Source organism: Nilaparvata lugens, chromosome 10 (assembly GCF_014356525.2).
Source record: "Nilaparvata lugens isolate BPH chromosome 10, ASM1435652v1, whole genome shotgun sequence".
In the NCBI taxonomy this organism is placed as follows: Eukaryota; Metazoa; Arthropoda; class Insecta; order Hemiptera; family Delphacidae; genus Nilaparvata; species Nilaparvata lugens.
This window is the reverse complement of record NC_052513.1, coordinates 5,044,530-5,062,154: the sequence shown is the minus strand read 5'-3', so window position 1 is coordinate 5,062,154 and position 17,625 is coordinate 5,044,530. Positions and strand designations below refer to the sequence as shown.

The following is a 17,625-nucleotide window of genomic DNA, read 5'->3' as shown; positions in this document are numbered from 1 at the left end:
TACAAATAAAATATCGACATGTGTTCTTTTGAATAAACTGCTCTAACTACCTACCTCACGCACGAGAAGGAGGTTACAAAGTAAATTTCTCAGGGATGGGGTGGACCCCCCTATTAGTTTCCCAGGGAGGAGACTCATGCCAGTTAATAGAGCTGATAAACAACTATACAGGGTATGAATTAAAAAAAAAGCGGTCAAGTCATTTTTGAGAAAATCGTGATAGAAATTTAACAAAATTCATTCTTCTCAGGAATATTACGGAGCTCCTGTAATTTTCCCAGAAATGAGACTCATGTCAGTTGATAGGGCTTATAAATAGCTATCTAGGGTATAAATTTGAAGAAAATCGTTAGAGGCGTTTTCGAGAAAACCGTGAAAAACATGGTTTTTAGCCATTATCCGCCATTTTGAATTGAATTTCTTATTGTCGGATCCTCATGGTATAAGGATTGAAATAAACCTTAACTTAAACCTTAAGTTTAAAATTTTAAGTCAATCGGTTAATTAGGAATGGAGTTATCGTGTTCACACACTCACACAAAAAAAAAATCATGTTTTTGGACTCAGGGGACCTTGAAACTTATAGAAAACATGAAATTAGGGTACCTTCAATTTTTTTGGAAAGCAATACTTTCCTTACCTATGGTAATAGGGCAAGGAAAGTAATAAAAGGGTAGACTACTAATGATTCCAAGTTATATAATAAAAATATCAACTAGCCCTATAGGGATATGGCTATCCTACAAGCATTCATTCATCCATCCTGGGGACGCACGACAGTGTTGAATGCCTCTGCTTGGTTGACTCTCAGCTCAGAAATTGAGAGTTCCACACATGGTGGGCTTAGCTTGTTGAGCTCATATCTTGTTGATGTCAATCCAAATCGCAACACGAGTTCTCATTATTTGTTTACCTTGCAGATTCCTATAGTGAGGTCCACGTTATAATGGCAGTGGATAAAGATAGAAGAATAACGATGCCGATTCTCTGCATTAATTTTATTTCTACACTGTCAGAAACATAATTGGCATCGTTGTGGACCTAGAAGAGGATAGTACCACCGGCTTTGTCGAATGATAGACAAGGATAGCAAAACCAAAGTTGATCAAATACTCTCATTATAACGTGGACCTCACTATATTCATCGCACTGCAAGATTCGATTCTTCGTTTGTGGTGACAGCTGCAAGACTTTGGAATGCCATTCTTGAATGTCGTTTTTTCTGTTTCACTTAGCGTTTTCAAGAGGAGACTTTTCAATTTACTTTTGGAGGGCAACGAGTGGTATTTTATTACAATCAATTTTTCTAATTGGGTTTTCGTTGAGCGTGTGTTTGTATGTTTATCTGTTAAGAAAAGTCGAGTCATTTTATTAACTTAGTATTGATAGAATTTCAGGTGAATTCTCATTTCTTTTCTGTATAACATCAAGTAGTAGCGTACTCTTGATGACCCTGCAAACCACGTGTGCTATGACATCAGAGTTGGTACTTTAATGAAATGTCATTGGGGTAATTGCAAATTTATTATCTTCGCCCAAGAAATCAAGTTTTAATGAAATAAACGTTGATGATCTTGAGCTCAAATGTAATTAATTTGCATTTATCACAAGATTATTGATAGGATAGGAAAGTTATGAATGGAGCAGATTCGGACGCTCTTTCTCTCTATCTCACACACATACACATACAAATTCTCTATCACCAGAGCCTAAAGAAACGAAAACGAATGTCATTTTTGTCGTTTGAGAGTTCAAAAATAAGTTTCTATTATTGTCCCATGTTTCCCTATCTTGAGAGATGAGGAAGGATTCAGAAGTTCTGACTTTTTTCAGTTATCAATACAAATCAGTAAATATTATCCGAATTTCATAAGTTTACTGATTATGCAATCAATAATTTCGGTAACCAATTCAATAGTAACCACCTACAATAAATTGTAGAATAGACAACATGAAAATTTACGATGAAATTTGTTTTACAGATTGAAATATCGTTTGTAATTAATTTAAAAGCAATCATGTGGTACTTTTACTCGCTTATTCGAAACGAATATAATGAACGAACATCAAAGAAAAAGGAGGTAAATATCCTTAGCACTAAGATACATAGATATAAAGAGTGTCTCTATCATTACATTTAAAAAACGCAATTGCATCAGATCACGTCAAAAAGTCAAGATCAATTACTGAGAAAATTTATGGGCAATTTAATGGGCATCATAATTCACCTGAGTAATAAATGAACACATCTACCTGCTAAATCTTGTACTCTTGACCTTGATACTTTATGCCATGATATTTAATATGTTGTGATAAATTGAATCTTAGGTCTTACCTGTTCCTGTCTTGTAGGAGCTATAGGTTTAATAAGCTGAGTTAATTAATGAGCTTCCTAACTATAAAATATGTAACCATTTCTCAATACTCAATTAAAACCTTCTAAAACAGATCTTTATGGGAAGACGTTTAAAAAAACACTTTAGTGTAAAGGTTCCGGAATTCTCGATCACTGGTTTTCCCAGATAATCGTGGACCATGAATTTAGTGTGCAAATCTCGCCAACTAAAACAAGCTTTGTAAAATACTTGACCAGCACATATTCAGATGTTCGATCTTGAAATTAATTTCCATAATCGGAATGTCTTTAGATCATTTGGTCACATATTCCAGACAATCCAATGTCAAATAATGTTACATAAGAAGGCCTCGGAACCATTCCCGCATTTGAAGCCTAAAAGTTGAAATATACCCTTGATGTATCAAATTTCCGCTGAAAGTTGATTGAAATGGCGTCGAGAGAAGAAGTTTCAAGTATAAAAACCTACTCATACTTTTCGATATATTTGTCAGCATCACTTATAAATAATATAAACACTTTCCATTCAACTAATTCTGACACATTTAAGTGAATCTCACAATAGCAGAAGAGGTTCTCATAGCAGGTGACGATAGAATAGATCAATGTGACCCCCCGCGAAGATATTCAGGGTCCCTTTGCATTTTAATTGATTATCTACACTCCTGTCGTCCTACTATTCAAACTAGCTGAAGGCTCATGATAGTTATTCAAATGAAATCATTTGTTTATTGTACTGCAGTTTGTAGATCGCTACAATAATTATCAACAGTAGTTAGGTCATGTCAGTGGCCCTGAAATTCATAAGGTGCTACCTGAAAACTCTGACCAGGCCTGAGCCAGCCAGGTCACTCAATATTATTATTATTATACTAGTACATAGAGGGACAGGACAAATTCAGGAAAGCCCAGAAGAGCTACCTGACAACCAGGCCATTCTACTCTGTGGAGGAATTTCTGCAGAATGACGACCGCGACGCGTCCACGTTTCCAGTGGGATGAAAACAAGTATCAAGTAAATAAGTATTATCAATGATTTATTATGAAATTCATAGGAATATGACTACTATACATAACAGCTGCCACCTTCATAAGTTGAACTACCGCATATAACGTATGTAAAATTAAATTCAATTGTTCATTTCCATTATTACAGTTCAATTTATATATCGACAAATTACCGCTTCCAATAGCAGCAGAAAGTTTAAACTAATGTACGAAACTCCAATTAACTGAATTGTTTGTTTCATCCATCACTTCATCAATCTGTATACTTTATATCTCATAGAGATCGCACATTTAATAACATACATTATGACATTTATTGTGTTTATCAAGAGGAAATAAATCATACTTTACAACAAAATAAAATAGCCAAATAAAATTGAGTCTTAAGAAAACCTCTCTCAAGGCTACCATAAAAATGGAGTAACGGTAGAAGCTAATAACAACAGACGCATCAAGTCGTGTCAATACCCCATAAAAATGAAAATATGAAATGAAAAAACAAGTGCAAAAAGTCATTAAAACTCCGAAACAGTTTTTGGTGAATTGATAGAATGGATAGAAATGCCATCAATAATTTAATCCACTTTTTATGCGACCTTCAACCCAGCAGACTTTTTAATAGCTCTATTGATTATATCTGAGCACAGAAGCTATCATAACCAAAGCTGTAATCAATTGTGGCTATTTTCTATAGTTCAGTTATCTGATCCAAAGTGGTGGATAGGTAATTTTCGTTTTGAGTTTGGAAGTTTGACGATTATAAACTTGGTAGAATGCACCAGAGCCCAAAATAGAATATAGATCCAGTGATCTTGAACTGTATCATTCTATCATGTGGATGATAAAACTACCTAATCAAGAATGAATATCATACCAGTTAATTGGAAACTCATCACCATAACCGTGATTTATTATCGAAAATCAAACACAAAAATTCATTACTGGTTGGTAACTTACGGTACAATAGTCTGCTATTATCAGGGGTGACCACTGGTGGGGGGGATGTTGTTGGACGCAAGCTGCGTCCTTGAAATTCTTGGGGGGCTCAAAATCAAATCTGGGGGTTCCCAAAAAGGGGAATCCCCTGCTATACCACTTTCTGTTCGGCGATTGATTCAATAATACGGTACCTTATTCCATAAATAAAAACCATGTCAAGTTCCATATTGTAACACCAACAAACCACATGTGGGCTATAGATTTGTTTTTACAATCAACAAGTGCACGCAAAGTGATTCCCATTCTAAAAGACTTGAGCCAACAGGTAGCTGATATCAAGCGAGTAAATAAAGCCAGTACGGTAGGTACTATTGATACAATAACACCTGTACTATATTGTTTTTGATTTTTTAGAAATCAATCCTTTTTGAATAGCCTACAAAAGCTATCATACATGATGAGAAATATCTGATGGTAAAATTGATGTACAGAGGCGATTACTGTAAACTATTTAAACTCTTCATCAGTGGGTCCACCATAACACATGCAACATTACATATATATCACTCAGGGGTGTTCACAGGGGGAGGGGCGAAGACGCAGACTGCATTATTGAAATTCTTGGGGGAGGGGAAGTTCAAAAACAATTCTTGGGGGTTGGGGGGTCTCAAAATAAAGTCAGCAGTGATAACACGACTGATGGTTTTTTGTGGGTGCCTTATTTATGGGTGATTGGTACTAGAATTTGGTATAGACCTTATATAGTGGGGGTGCGTCATTGAGCTTGATGGAGGTGGGCACCCCTATATTCGCTGATGAATTACCGTATATGAATATGTTGCGGTACATATGAAAAACCCACTATACACTTCTTACTTCGTATTTACTCTAAGCTAAGGTCCACTTATTTTATACAATCATGTTGGAAAGTATCCAGTAGACTACCAGGTATGTCAAACTGTCAAGTATATAAAATAATATTTATGATCCTGATTATTATTGATCCCGAAAGTGGAGGTGTTACATTGGCATGTAAGATTAAAATTATTTTTGTGTAAAAATCGCAGTTGACAGTTTGTTATTGTCACCATGTGAATATTAACCTCAAACTCTGGAATGTGAAGGGTACAGTACTAGCCTTCTCTACTACAGAAACATCTACACTAGCCATGAATCTTTATGATTGATTAGAGCACAACTTCATTCAACACAGACATGAAAGAGTGATAAATAATAATTGAAGTCCCAACATACCTTCAAATATTGGATTCAATCACATGAATCGGTTTTGAAGCACTGACAGCAACATATCACAATCTCCGAGGTAACTTTCAAACTTCAACCAGAAATTACTAGCACGAATAAATAGGCCATAAGTATCCCATACAACACAAGTTCATGAGCAAATTAAACTCTTCATGTACACTCCAGGATCCTGGAGCAGTCAGCTGTTCCAGTGGAGCGAAGGTTCAGTAAACTTTACAAATCCGTGTTGAAGAAAGTTTACATAAGCGCACAGTGGAAGTTTTCAACTTGGTACATCTTTGAGAGTTAGCAAACTGCACTTACGTATCCCAGGCTAGACCGATCACTGTTATTTTATTGTCTGGATAGAAATCCACATGTATAATTAACTGACGCACAACAAAATCAACAAGAACTTGTGAAGATTACAAACCGACGCGACTGTCAAAGTAGAGGGACAAGTGTGTGTTGTTGTGTTGGTAGATTGTGGTGGGAGATTACCGTGGCAGAAGCAACCTTTCTCTTGTGTAGTGCAGCCAACATAACAGCTGCAAATTTCTCTTGCACTGGGAAGTAGCAGCGCTTCTGACAGGAAGCCCAGCAAGATACGGAATTCTATAGTTTATGAAGAACGTTTTCATTTATCCTTAATTTTCTATAAATTATTATCAGTTAAAAGCTGTACAGATGTGGTTATGAGTGCCTTCTGCTAGTAAAATCAGTAATGGTCAGGCATATCTACCGAGTAAACAATAATTTCGGTTGACATTTGACGTGCTTGCAGCACTCCCGTTGGACGGGTGACCACTGAAAAAGCCGCTATCATGCGGACGCCTCTTTTTGCAAAAGGACACCATTTGGAACACCACCAGGTGTCCGAGTCACGGAGCTCAGTTCTTCTTTTCAATAGAGACACTAGATTTTAGCGGCCGGTTGGTGTCTCGGGTCGCCAGCCCGGCCACCGATGGGACTGGGACACCGCGGTGTTCCATTCTGTCCCGGACGCCACTTTGTCCCATCCTGGTCACGGACACCACTGTGTCCCATCCTGGTCACGTACATCACTGGTAGGTCTCTGGCTCTGGTGCAGTGGTGCTCAACTGGCGACCCAGATTGGTGTCTGAATGTGTAGGGGGCATTTAAAGGTTGTGTGATAAGTGCAATAATTATTATTTCGCTCATCACACTATTAAAGTATACCAGATTTTGGCGTTCGAACATAGGTTTTTCACTCGGGACACCAGCCCGGATACCACTAAGACACCATTGTTTTGTCTTTTGGTGTCCTAATGTAATACGGACCTTGTTCGCTTCCCGGTGGCTTGGAGCTCACCTAAAACTATATCTCCATCCACCTCACACTGAGATCTCTCCTGTTACCATTGGATTCATAGATTACATAGGAAAATGAGAGAATTTGCAAAACGCATCGAAATATGAATCTGTTGGATTATTTTTCAATTTAATTTGCACTGTCGCATGCGTTAAAAACCTTAAAGTTTTAGAGACTGTACACTCACTTCTTGACTTCTACCGATAAATATTTTTGCTCTGCTGCTGAGGGTATGACTAACCGAAAGATAACTCCAAAGTTTTGAATTTATATTTGCTGATGACGTCAATGTCCCTGATCACTGACCACTCCATTCTCCGAGAACTTTTAAGTAAAATAATTCAGTGACTCCAGTGTTCCCCATCTATTTCAATCACTGAAGAGTCCATGCTGAATTCCCCGATTGGCTGTGATTGACAAACCCCGGTCTATTGACTGTGGCGAAGACCTAAAAAACTGAAACTGAATCTTAGTAGATTGACGTTTATTAGGGCAGAGCTTCAATGAACATTGAAATTCAAATAAGCCCTTTTATAATATTGGGTACCATAGCCTACCATTTATTCTCATTGGTCTCTCTAGATTCATCAATAATATAACTTAGTGATAACAGAGCAACATTGATAGATAACATTTTCCATGAGTAACGTATTAGGCCCTATCTTATTAATGGTTCACACTATAAACTCAAAATACTTCGATACATTATCAAGGTGGTTATAGCTCGTGCGTTAAACTGGATTCCCACACAACAGGGTTAGTATACAGTGAAAATATAATTCTCACAAGTTATAATGGGATTATTCATACTCGCTTGGCCGGAGTAGATGGGAATAGTCCAATTACAATCTATGGGAATTATATTTTCACTGTTCACTGTCACTGTTGTGTGGGAAACCAGTTTAAATGTCTTACATCATAGAAATGTGGAGATTTATCCGATCAGCTTTAATTTGGCACATCCACATGAATTTGTTTTTCCAGTGAATTTTGACCCTGATGACTAATCAAGAAGCAATTCACCGGCCTATCCTCTAACCAGCAATCTGTATTGAAAGACAAGATAGTGGAGGAGTGGCGAATTTACAAGTATACTAGGTTTAAACGCTACAACAATCAAAGATGACTTGTAATTGGGGAAGCCCAGATATAGCTAGACTGGAAAGGAAGTCGTTCAGCACCTGTTGAACCAATCTCATGTGAACGCAGGTCGACACTAACCCCATTCCATGAGATGTGACTCACCAGAAGTGGTTGATAATGGAGATTATGAAAGCCGGAAGAAATGTTCGGATGCAAAGATGGAGGGAGGAGAGAGCTATAACTCATGGTATACCTATACAGAACAGAACTGGACTTCAATAACTATATTGACCAATGTTATAAATAGATATACATGATCAGTATAAATAGTTATAGAAGTGTACCAGAGAGTGGACACGAGCGCCAAGTTTATCACACTTGTTGAATGTGATAAGAAAGTTTCTCTGTTTCCCTCACACCTATAGCGGTTTCTCTGTCACTCACTCACTCAAGAGAAAGGGAAATCCTACGGAAACGACTTACGCAAAGGAAGTCCTCATTAGAAAATGTTCTGTATCTTATCTCCGTGATACACGTTTCTTGATGGATGATACGCTATCGATTGTCTGTGATGAGCACTGACTAAAATCAGGGACAAACGAATTCTGTTTATATTATGCTAAAATTTTATAATATAGAATTATGTGTAATGTCGTTTCTCTGTGCTAAGATAGAATTATTTGTAATATAGCCTACACTAGTAGAAACGATGAGTGGAAAAGTATATGCTATCCAATATCCATCCTATGCGATCAAATTTGATATGAATTTCATTTCTTCGGATAGGATTAATTTTCAATAGAAAATAAATCATTAATCTATGAGAAAACGAATACAGACGCACCAGTGAATCAATTCATGGAATCTAATGTGTAGGAAATCAAATCCCTTCAAAGTTCTATCATGAATAGGTGAAATTCAAATCATTAAATGAAAGTCAAAAGTGTATGAGATTTCATGGTATGAAAAGTTTTACGTAGGTTTAGTTTTAAGCTTTTTGGGACATTAATACTAGATGGTATCTTAATGCATTTTATGTCACAGTTTCTAAATCGAATGATAAAATAAAGATACAGGTGTAGAAAAGCGTATCGTATAGAAATCACAATTTCCACATCGAAAAATCACGAAGACTCATACTTCTTTGTTGATTTTATACGTGCTTCCTTGCCATTTATATCTTTTATTACGGATTTATTTATATTTTTACTATCATGTTAGAGGATTCTGGGAAATAAAAGCAAGAAAAATCATTTAAACAAAAGAAAATAATACTTAGTTTGATAATGTTTGTTAGGCTTGGTCATGCTATCCGATCACCTTACTATTTTCCCATGAGTTATTGAACAATGGTGTTCAATTTCCTTATAATTGTAAAATACACAGCAGCCACCGGATTCCAACCAATCTATATGTAAAGGATTCATACAATAAAATTGAACATAAATATTAATAATAATGTTATAATATTTTCTTGACATATGTCTTAAGCTAAGCTAATGATTGTTAGGTGCCATTCTTTACTGGTTATTCATGTAAATATAATAACCAAAAATAATTTCAAATTATTCACTGACATCAATACTACAGAAACACAGTGAAAATTATATTTGTGATAATAATTTCACACTTTCTAGCACATAATATGATACCTAATGGATTTTGTTTTAACATTCAATCACTTACTAATAACTGTTGATTGTTACATATAGCTAAACTATGTCTTACATTGAAGTTAATATACATTGAACAACGAGTCGTACATCAATATGGCTGTTATTGATGTACGATAACCAGGCACGTAACTTTCTAGACACCCTATAATATTAATTATAATATCATATCAATAGCTCACATTTATATAAAACATCTTATAAATATTCAACAAACACTGCTTACTGTTCGTTGTCTATTCAAACCAAGCCGATTATTGTATTCTAGAATATTTAACTTTTGAATACAGCATACAGGATTGGTGTTAATAATTATTTGGTTGTTCCATCATAGAGAAGAGATAGCATATGCAATATTTCCTCTATGGTCTCATCTAGAACGAACTATATTGTCATCTGTAACAAAAATTCTACAATAATTAGCAGTAAATGAATTAATAGATCTGGGTTGTCTCAAATAGCTACGTGTAATTTCTAATGGACAGAAAGAATGTAGTGATAATAATAATTTTCTGACAAAATCCAATGATTTCTTGGGATGAAACTAAAATAAGTTATGGACACAGGAAAAATACTTAAAAAAGTGTATGATCATAATAATGAAATAATGATTTCTTGTGTTTTGAGATGTTTTTATGAAATACAGTAGTGAAACTAGACTTGTCGTCTTTGTGGGGGATATTCATTATGCATATATTGTCTCCGCTGATGTATTTTTTCTTGTATGAATATAGAGATTATTTGAATTTGAAATTTTGAATTTGATAGATTTCTGCACTATACGTCTAGGCTAATGATGTAATAATGACAATAAGTACTCAGTTAGGCCCAAGGTAAATTTTCCATTTTTTTATTGGAGTAAAAATAAATTTATATGGAATTGAAGGAAACTAACTCTATATATTTTCATACATGACATGATCCATAGATATATTCAATAACACCCACCATTAGTTACATCTCCGTGTATTACAATATAAAAAATAGTTTCACAAAAATTATATGGACCATGAGGAATAATGATGTATGTGAAGCATTTCAATGAGATAGACATTGAATATTTATTTAGATTGTAAGTGAAAATGTCATGTAGATCGGACAGTTAGGTGTGAATCGCTTAAAATTGATGAAGACAAAAATACAGAATCTCAATTTTTATAGCATTTGAAAGTGTAACATATCTTCGAAGATTAAAAAGAAAAAAGATTGAATAAAACGAATAACCTCGTGGAGGAAGTTGTAAAAGTGAATGGTAAAAAGATTTAGAAGTACACGGAAATTTAATCTGTTATGTTCAGATTACAGATTACTGGGGAATTGGAGATTTTGGTACCATTGGAATTGGGAATATTAGCTATTTTTTACGTGGGTTCTACAAGTTTCCCTACATAATCCAAAAAACCCTTTGTGCTGTAAAATCCTTCTTTGTAAATCTCTCAAACTTGCGGATCCCACAAATATCATTGATGGACATACACAAATAATGCTTTCATCTAAACTTTATAGGTCTATCAAGTTGAAGCTATACAACGAATTAGCATCTTGGAGTAATAATATGTGCTGCTATATGAGAACAACAATAGAAGCAGAACACTGACTCATATTAAATAATGTTCATGTAAAATCTAATTTGATATTCATGAGAAGCAGTATTCCCATTGATGAGAGACGGGATTTCTCTTAAATTTAGTTGTACTGTAGGCTGCATGAAACGTTAATTATATTTCACTCCGATAATTATTTTTAAGATCACTACTGGATGAGCTTTGTAAAACATTCACTTAATCAAGATTAATGCTCGACTCCAGTAGATATTTACTTCATGATAAATTTCAATCCTACTGATAGATTAACATTACCTGTATATAGTAGACACAATAAAACATTTATGGTGTTAAACAACCGATACAATAGCTTAGTTAACTGCATACAATACACGTTCAATAAATTCTTGAAAATTATTGACGACGATTGTTATTACAGTTATTTATTATAACCCCTGAATTTTTATAACAATAAATTTATCTCAAATTCATGACTATAATATAACACTATTTTACTGCTTATAAAAGTCCAAATATCAAACTTAAAAGCTCCCTGGCTGTTAGGAACTTTTAGATTTTATTTGCAATGATGTATATATCTATCTACATTACAAAATTAATATATTATATTTGAACATCTATCATTATGTTGCAATAAATATATTGTTACACCCACTCACACTTATCCCACTTTATATTTCACATCAATATAATATAATATGACCACATAAATATATTATATTATCGAGTAAGATTTTATAGTTACCGAAGTGGCCTACGTTTCTAGATAAGTTATTTTATTTGATAGTCACTACAGCAGTTTTTTCAGAAAGTTTAACTCAAAAATATTGTTAAATAAAATGTCAACATCAATTTTCTATATTATTGGTTAAGCAAAGATGTCTACAATATGAACATTATCAACTATAAGCGTTTGTTATTATATTCTTGTACAAGACCAATTATTTAATGAGTACTGTACCATATCGCCTAATTCAAATATTATAATGGAGATCATTGAACAACAATCTATCATATTTTATTAGAAAGCTCAACTTAAAGCTACAACCATTGTGCTACATAACAGAACAATCATATTCCATGTTTTGTTATTGATATTCTAATACTAATATATGCTATGGGGAAGAGCAAGCCGAGATTGTAAGTTTATTATATTATATTAAAATACATAATATCAATATCCAATAATATATAACAACATCACAACATCGCTTCATATCTATTGTGCAGATAAATGGCAGACTTTATTTTTTTCGAATATTAACACTAGAATTTCACGAGACAAGAAGCTTTTACGATAGATTATTGTTTGGCTGATTCATTTCTACAAATATACAAGGGGGCCACATCACAGCTATATAAAAACGCCTTATTTATCTACAAAATTTACATGAGAATCGGGTGGTTCAAAAATTTATTGAAATATTCATCTTGTTGTTTAATTACAATAATGTACAGGAAACTTTTGAATTGTGGGACTAGATCAGAGTGCTATGGATTTTGTCAAGAGAAATATAATATTGGGTTAAAAATATGAACTGCCTATTTTGAAAGAGAAGAGATACCGGTACTGCTCTTTCACTTACTAGGTAAGGTAATTCTTTCTTCCCAGTTTTTATTATTTCATCCATTACTTCAAGTAATATTGGAAAGAATTCATGAAATAATCAGCCTGGAAATACTAATTTTTCCCCTTTTTAGAAGCTTGCTGGAATCTTATTCAATATAACATTTTTTTTCAAGCCAAAGCCAAAATACAATCTTCCTAGTTTTTATTATTTTATCCATTAATTCAAGTAATATTGGAAAGAATTCATGAATTAATCAACCAGATATTAATAATTCTTTCCCTTTTAGAGGCTTGTATGGAACTTTATTCAAGATGTTTTTCTCTTGAATATTTTTCAAGCTCAAGTCAAAATATATTCTTTCCAGTTTCTATTATTTCATCCATTACCTACTTCAAGTAATATTAGAAAGAATTTATGAATTAATCAGCCTGAAATTAATAATTTTCCCCCTTTTAGAGGCTTTCATGGAACCTTATTCAAGATATTCTTCTTTAAAATATTTCTTCAAGCTCAAGTCAAAATACATTCTTTCCAGTTTCTATTATTTTATCCGAATTCATGAATTCATGTACGGTATTAATCAGCCTGGAAATATTAAATTTTTCCCCTTTTAAGAAGATTACTGGAACCTTATTCAATATAATGTTCTCTAACCTTCTTTTTCAAGCCAAAGTCAAAATACATTCTTTGCTATTATAATTATGCCATAGTTTCATAGTATTGCATACTTTGCAATGTCTATCTTGCAATGTGGTTGGATTACAAAAATGGAACAGGAAACCCAAATTTTCCAGTCGACTATTTTTTAAAAATTAACATAGTAGCAGAGCCAACATAACCCACTAATAGTTTTTACTCAATTACAAACTTCATATAGATCTTTCTCTCAGCTACTCACATTCCCCTGGCAATCACAAACCTTTCCCAAAAAATAAAAAAGAAACAAAAAGAAACTAATCAATAATAACAGTAATTGACCTTCCTTGTCTAGAACGGGAGTAGTCTACAAGTTTTTGTTGAAAAATATTGATAAAAGAAATAGAGAATTGGAAATAGATTGCTGAGTGCATAACCAATATTTATTTATTTCCACAAAAACAATATCAAATTAATGATTGGGAGAGAATCAACAGGAATAAATTAATAATAAATATTAATAGAATAGAAGCAATGGGATAATGATTTACCATAAACTGATATTTAAAAAAAACTTGTTTAGAGAAGGAGATAGTTCATGACTTTTCCTAGAAATCCCACATTTCAAAAGTTTTCTTTCTCAACAGAAGGCTGTCAGAGAAAGAGATTTCAAAAATGAAAGGTACTAATAAAATTTCTATGTTGGAAGTATACACCCGATCCTCTTGGTTTGTGGAAAAAAATCTCAATTGATGATATCAAAAAGCATCAAGTTACTTCAGAAGTTCTTTGAGTTTCAAAAATTTTATGCTCACACTATTAGTAGGTACTCTACACAAGTTTGATCCAAAATGTTTAGGTACGTGAGGACAGAAGTGGTAAGGTGTACCCTGGAAAAACCTGGTGCTATTTGATATAATTGCAAAATATTGAGTTATTCAAAATAAATTATTTGTCGATGGAGTTTACGTACAGAGGCAGAAATAAACTTGCTAAGTTAGACCAACCACTCCCGTCAAACGTGGGTGCCAGTTCCATAGGAGGCATTGATTGCTGTTGTTTCCGATATCTCCTCTGGTTTCATGATGATCGATAACCTCTGCAAGAATGAAGAAGAACCAGTTAGGAAACATGAATAAAATATGATATTTTCATGTTGAGAGTCGATATGGTACATATGTGTTACCATACATAGAAATCTGAAGAATAATGCTAGCCAGAGCACCAGGCTAAAATTTTACAAAACTATAGCTGCACCAACCCCTTTATATGGGTGTGAAACCTGGGTGCTGTCAGGGCCAGATGAAAGAAGAGTTGATATTGGAGGAGCGTTCACCACAAAGAACCACCACTTCTATTTTTGGAAAGTATTAGAAGTAGGATAATTATTCGATTACCTTATAATCAGTTATCTTCATAACTCTGTTAATATTAGAATAGTTATTTAGGTCAATTATCAACATGCAAAAAATTGTGAAATCAACCACTTTAATTTTGAAACCGTATTACAGTAGAATTGGGCTGTGTAGACGTTTGATAATCGATCATTTTGGATGTATTTTCTACTGCACAGTAAGTATTCTGTGTGTTTTTTCTACTACAGTTTCGAACGAAATAATATGGATCCAAATTATAGAAGTGAAGAATTAACTAATTTTTGGAATATGTAATCTATTTGTCAATATTTGGTTGGACAATTTAGTGCTAAGCCTGTTTTTATCTGTGTTTGTATGTAGTAAACTGTGTTTTTTCTATGACAGTTTTGAACGAAATAATGTGGATCCAAATTTTATAAGTTAAAAACCAATTTTTGGAACATTTAGTCTATATGTCAATATTTGGGTGGACAGTTTAGGGCTGAGCCTGTTTTCCTCCTCCATCGTAATTATATTAAGATTTGTATATAATTTTCCAATAAATAAATATTAAATAAATAAATAAGATGAGTAGGCCAAACATCAGTCTATCATGATTCAACAAACTATGTACAAATCATTCGTAGCTCCTGCTAGAAAATACTTTTGGGAACTAAGATCAATGTAATGCTGTACTTATCAATACAACGAAAACAATAATTCTTATTTTGAAAAAAATCAGATCTCAATATGCTCTGTTATCAATTCAAATATGGCATCTAATGCGCATCTACCAACATCCAGCAATCTCTGATTGAATCTGTGATGAATTCAATAAATTTTGATGTTACAATGTGATACTATTGTTTTATCCACCAATGTTTTCACATCAATGTTGTTTGTTACATGAACATGAATAAATTTGTTGTTGGTTATCCATCTTGTTTCCACTATAATTATCACTATTAAATTTTATAAAACTTTTAAGTGAAAAAGCACTCACATTATTTGATGTGGCGACGTCCGTTTCGTGCTGGTATCGCACATTTTCAAGCCAAACAGGAACTGCAGTGTTTAAGATTATGAGGGTGAAATTTGGTTGGGGTGGAGGGGAGTTTTGGTGGCTAATGGAGGAGTATTTAAATGAGTTTGTCAAACAGGGTGTGGGAGGAAAAGTTGATTTGGTCATGCAGAATATTGTTTGGCTGTTGTTTGGTGTGTTTGTATATTTCAAACTGTTCTAGTACATTTAATTTTCTGTTTTTGAAATATACAATTAAATTTAATTATAATTTAAATATAATTTTCTGAACAGTTTGAAATATACAAACACACCAAACAACAGCCAAACAATATTCTAAATGACCAAATCAACTTTTCCTCCCACACCCTGTTTGACAAACTCATTTAAATACTCCTCCATTAACCACCAAAACTCCCCTCCACCCCAACCAAATTTCACCCTCATAACCTTAAACACTGCAGTTCCTGTTTGGCTTGAAAATGTGCGATACCAGCACGAAACGGACGTCGCCACATCAAATAATGTGAGTGCTTTTTCACTTAAAAGTTTTATAAAATTTAATAGTGATGAATAAATTAATATAAATACTCTGATTAATACTATACTCAAATTACGATTCTCTTGCGAATACGATGACGAATAAACTGTACCTATTCTATTCTACCTCGGACACACAGATCAGCGAAAAGCGATCCTATAGGTATTTATAACCATAGATATATCAATCTAAGATATAGATATACCAATAGGATCGCAGATGCTTTCTGTGTGGCCGCAGCGATACTGGAGGTTTTATAGGAACAATTTTTGAATAATTTTGATGAGCACAACAACAAAATCACCAAGAAGTAGGTACTCTCGAAAGTTACAGGACACTCTCAGTACATATCTGTGTGGAGTACCGTACATATCTTTAATGGAAGATTTTATAGGAACAATTTTTCAACAGTCTTGATGAGTAGTACAATAAAAAAAGCACCAAATAGTACTCTTGAAAGTTAAAGGACATATCTATGTGGCACCAAATAGTACTTTCGAAAGTTACAGGACATTCTCAGTACATATCTATGTGGAGTACTCATTTTCAATGGAAGTTAGTATAGGTACAATTTTCAACAGATTTGATAAGTACAAAAACAAAAACAGCAAGAAGTACTCACGAAGTTTACAGTACACTCTGTGACTCAGTACCTCAGAACATATCTGTAAGTGAGGAAAAGTTGCAGGACACTCAGTGGCTCAGTACATATGTGTGTGGGAAGTGAGTAAATGTTAGTGGTTACCTTAGAGAAAGAGCCGGGAGTGATGCAGAATTTGTAAAGAATGTAGGCCGGAATGCAGGTGAGGGAGGATGCGGTCAACAGCCAGCCGACGCTGATGCTCCACGAGGGGTAGACATAGTCTCCCGCCAACATTTCCTCGTAGCCCATCAGCGAGAACACGAAAATTACCTGCACAAAACATTATCAAATTATATTTGATTTTTATTTCATTGCAATTTTTTTCGTTCATCAGCGAGAACTCAAAAATTTCCAGCATAAAAAGCAATCCAATTTATTTGATCTCTATTTTAAGGCAATCTTTATCGTTAATTAGGGGGATATAAAAATCACCTACACAGTTGCACGATGCACAGTCCTATAATATTTGTTCTTTATTTTATTGTAATTTTCTTGTTCATCAGCGAGAACACGATGATCATCTGTACGAAGCACAATCCAATAATTTCCATTCTTCATCTTATTGCAATTTTTTCGTTTGAAAAATACACTTTATAAGATCGCCTGAAGCACATAAGACAACATTCATTCATTCAATTAATCATTTTCCAAAACTT

General features: G+C 34.0%; 2 protein-coding genes across 2 annotated transcripts in view; both read right to left on the bottom strand.

Moving 5' to 3' along the window:
* The window catches only part of LOC111052566 (diacylglycerol lipase-beta), a 60,912-nt gene extending 54,842 nt beyond the window's left edge, over positions 1 to 6,070 (bottom strand). Inside the window, exon 1 of the mRNA XM_039436135.1 lies at positions 5,558 to 6,070. The gene's annotated coding sequence lies outside the window, so the exon portion shown is untranslated. The remainder of the gene's footprint in view (positions 1 to 5,557) is intronic.
* A 3,339-nt stretch (positions 6,071 to 9,409) lies between these two features.
* The window catches only part of LOC111055931 (sodium-dependent serotonin transporter), a 77,481-nt gene continuing 69,265 nt past the window's right edge, over positions 9,410 to 17,625 (bottom strand). The window contains exons 11-12 of the mRNA XM_039436596.1: positions 17,072 to 17,239; positions 9,410 to 14,508 (exon numbers count right to left, since the gene is read on the bottom strand). Coding sequence (XP_039292530.1) covers positions 14,425 to 14,508; positions 17,072 to 17,239 — 252 coding nt within the window. The 3' untranslated portion in view covers positions 9,410 to 14,424. The remainder of the gene's footprint in view (positions 14,509 to 17,071; positions 17,240 to 17,625) is intronic.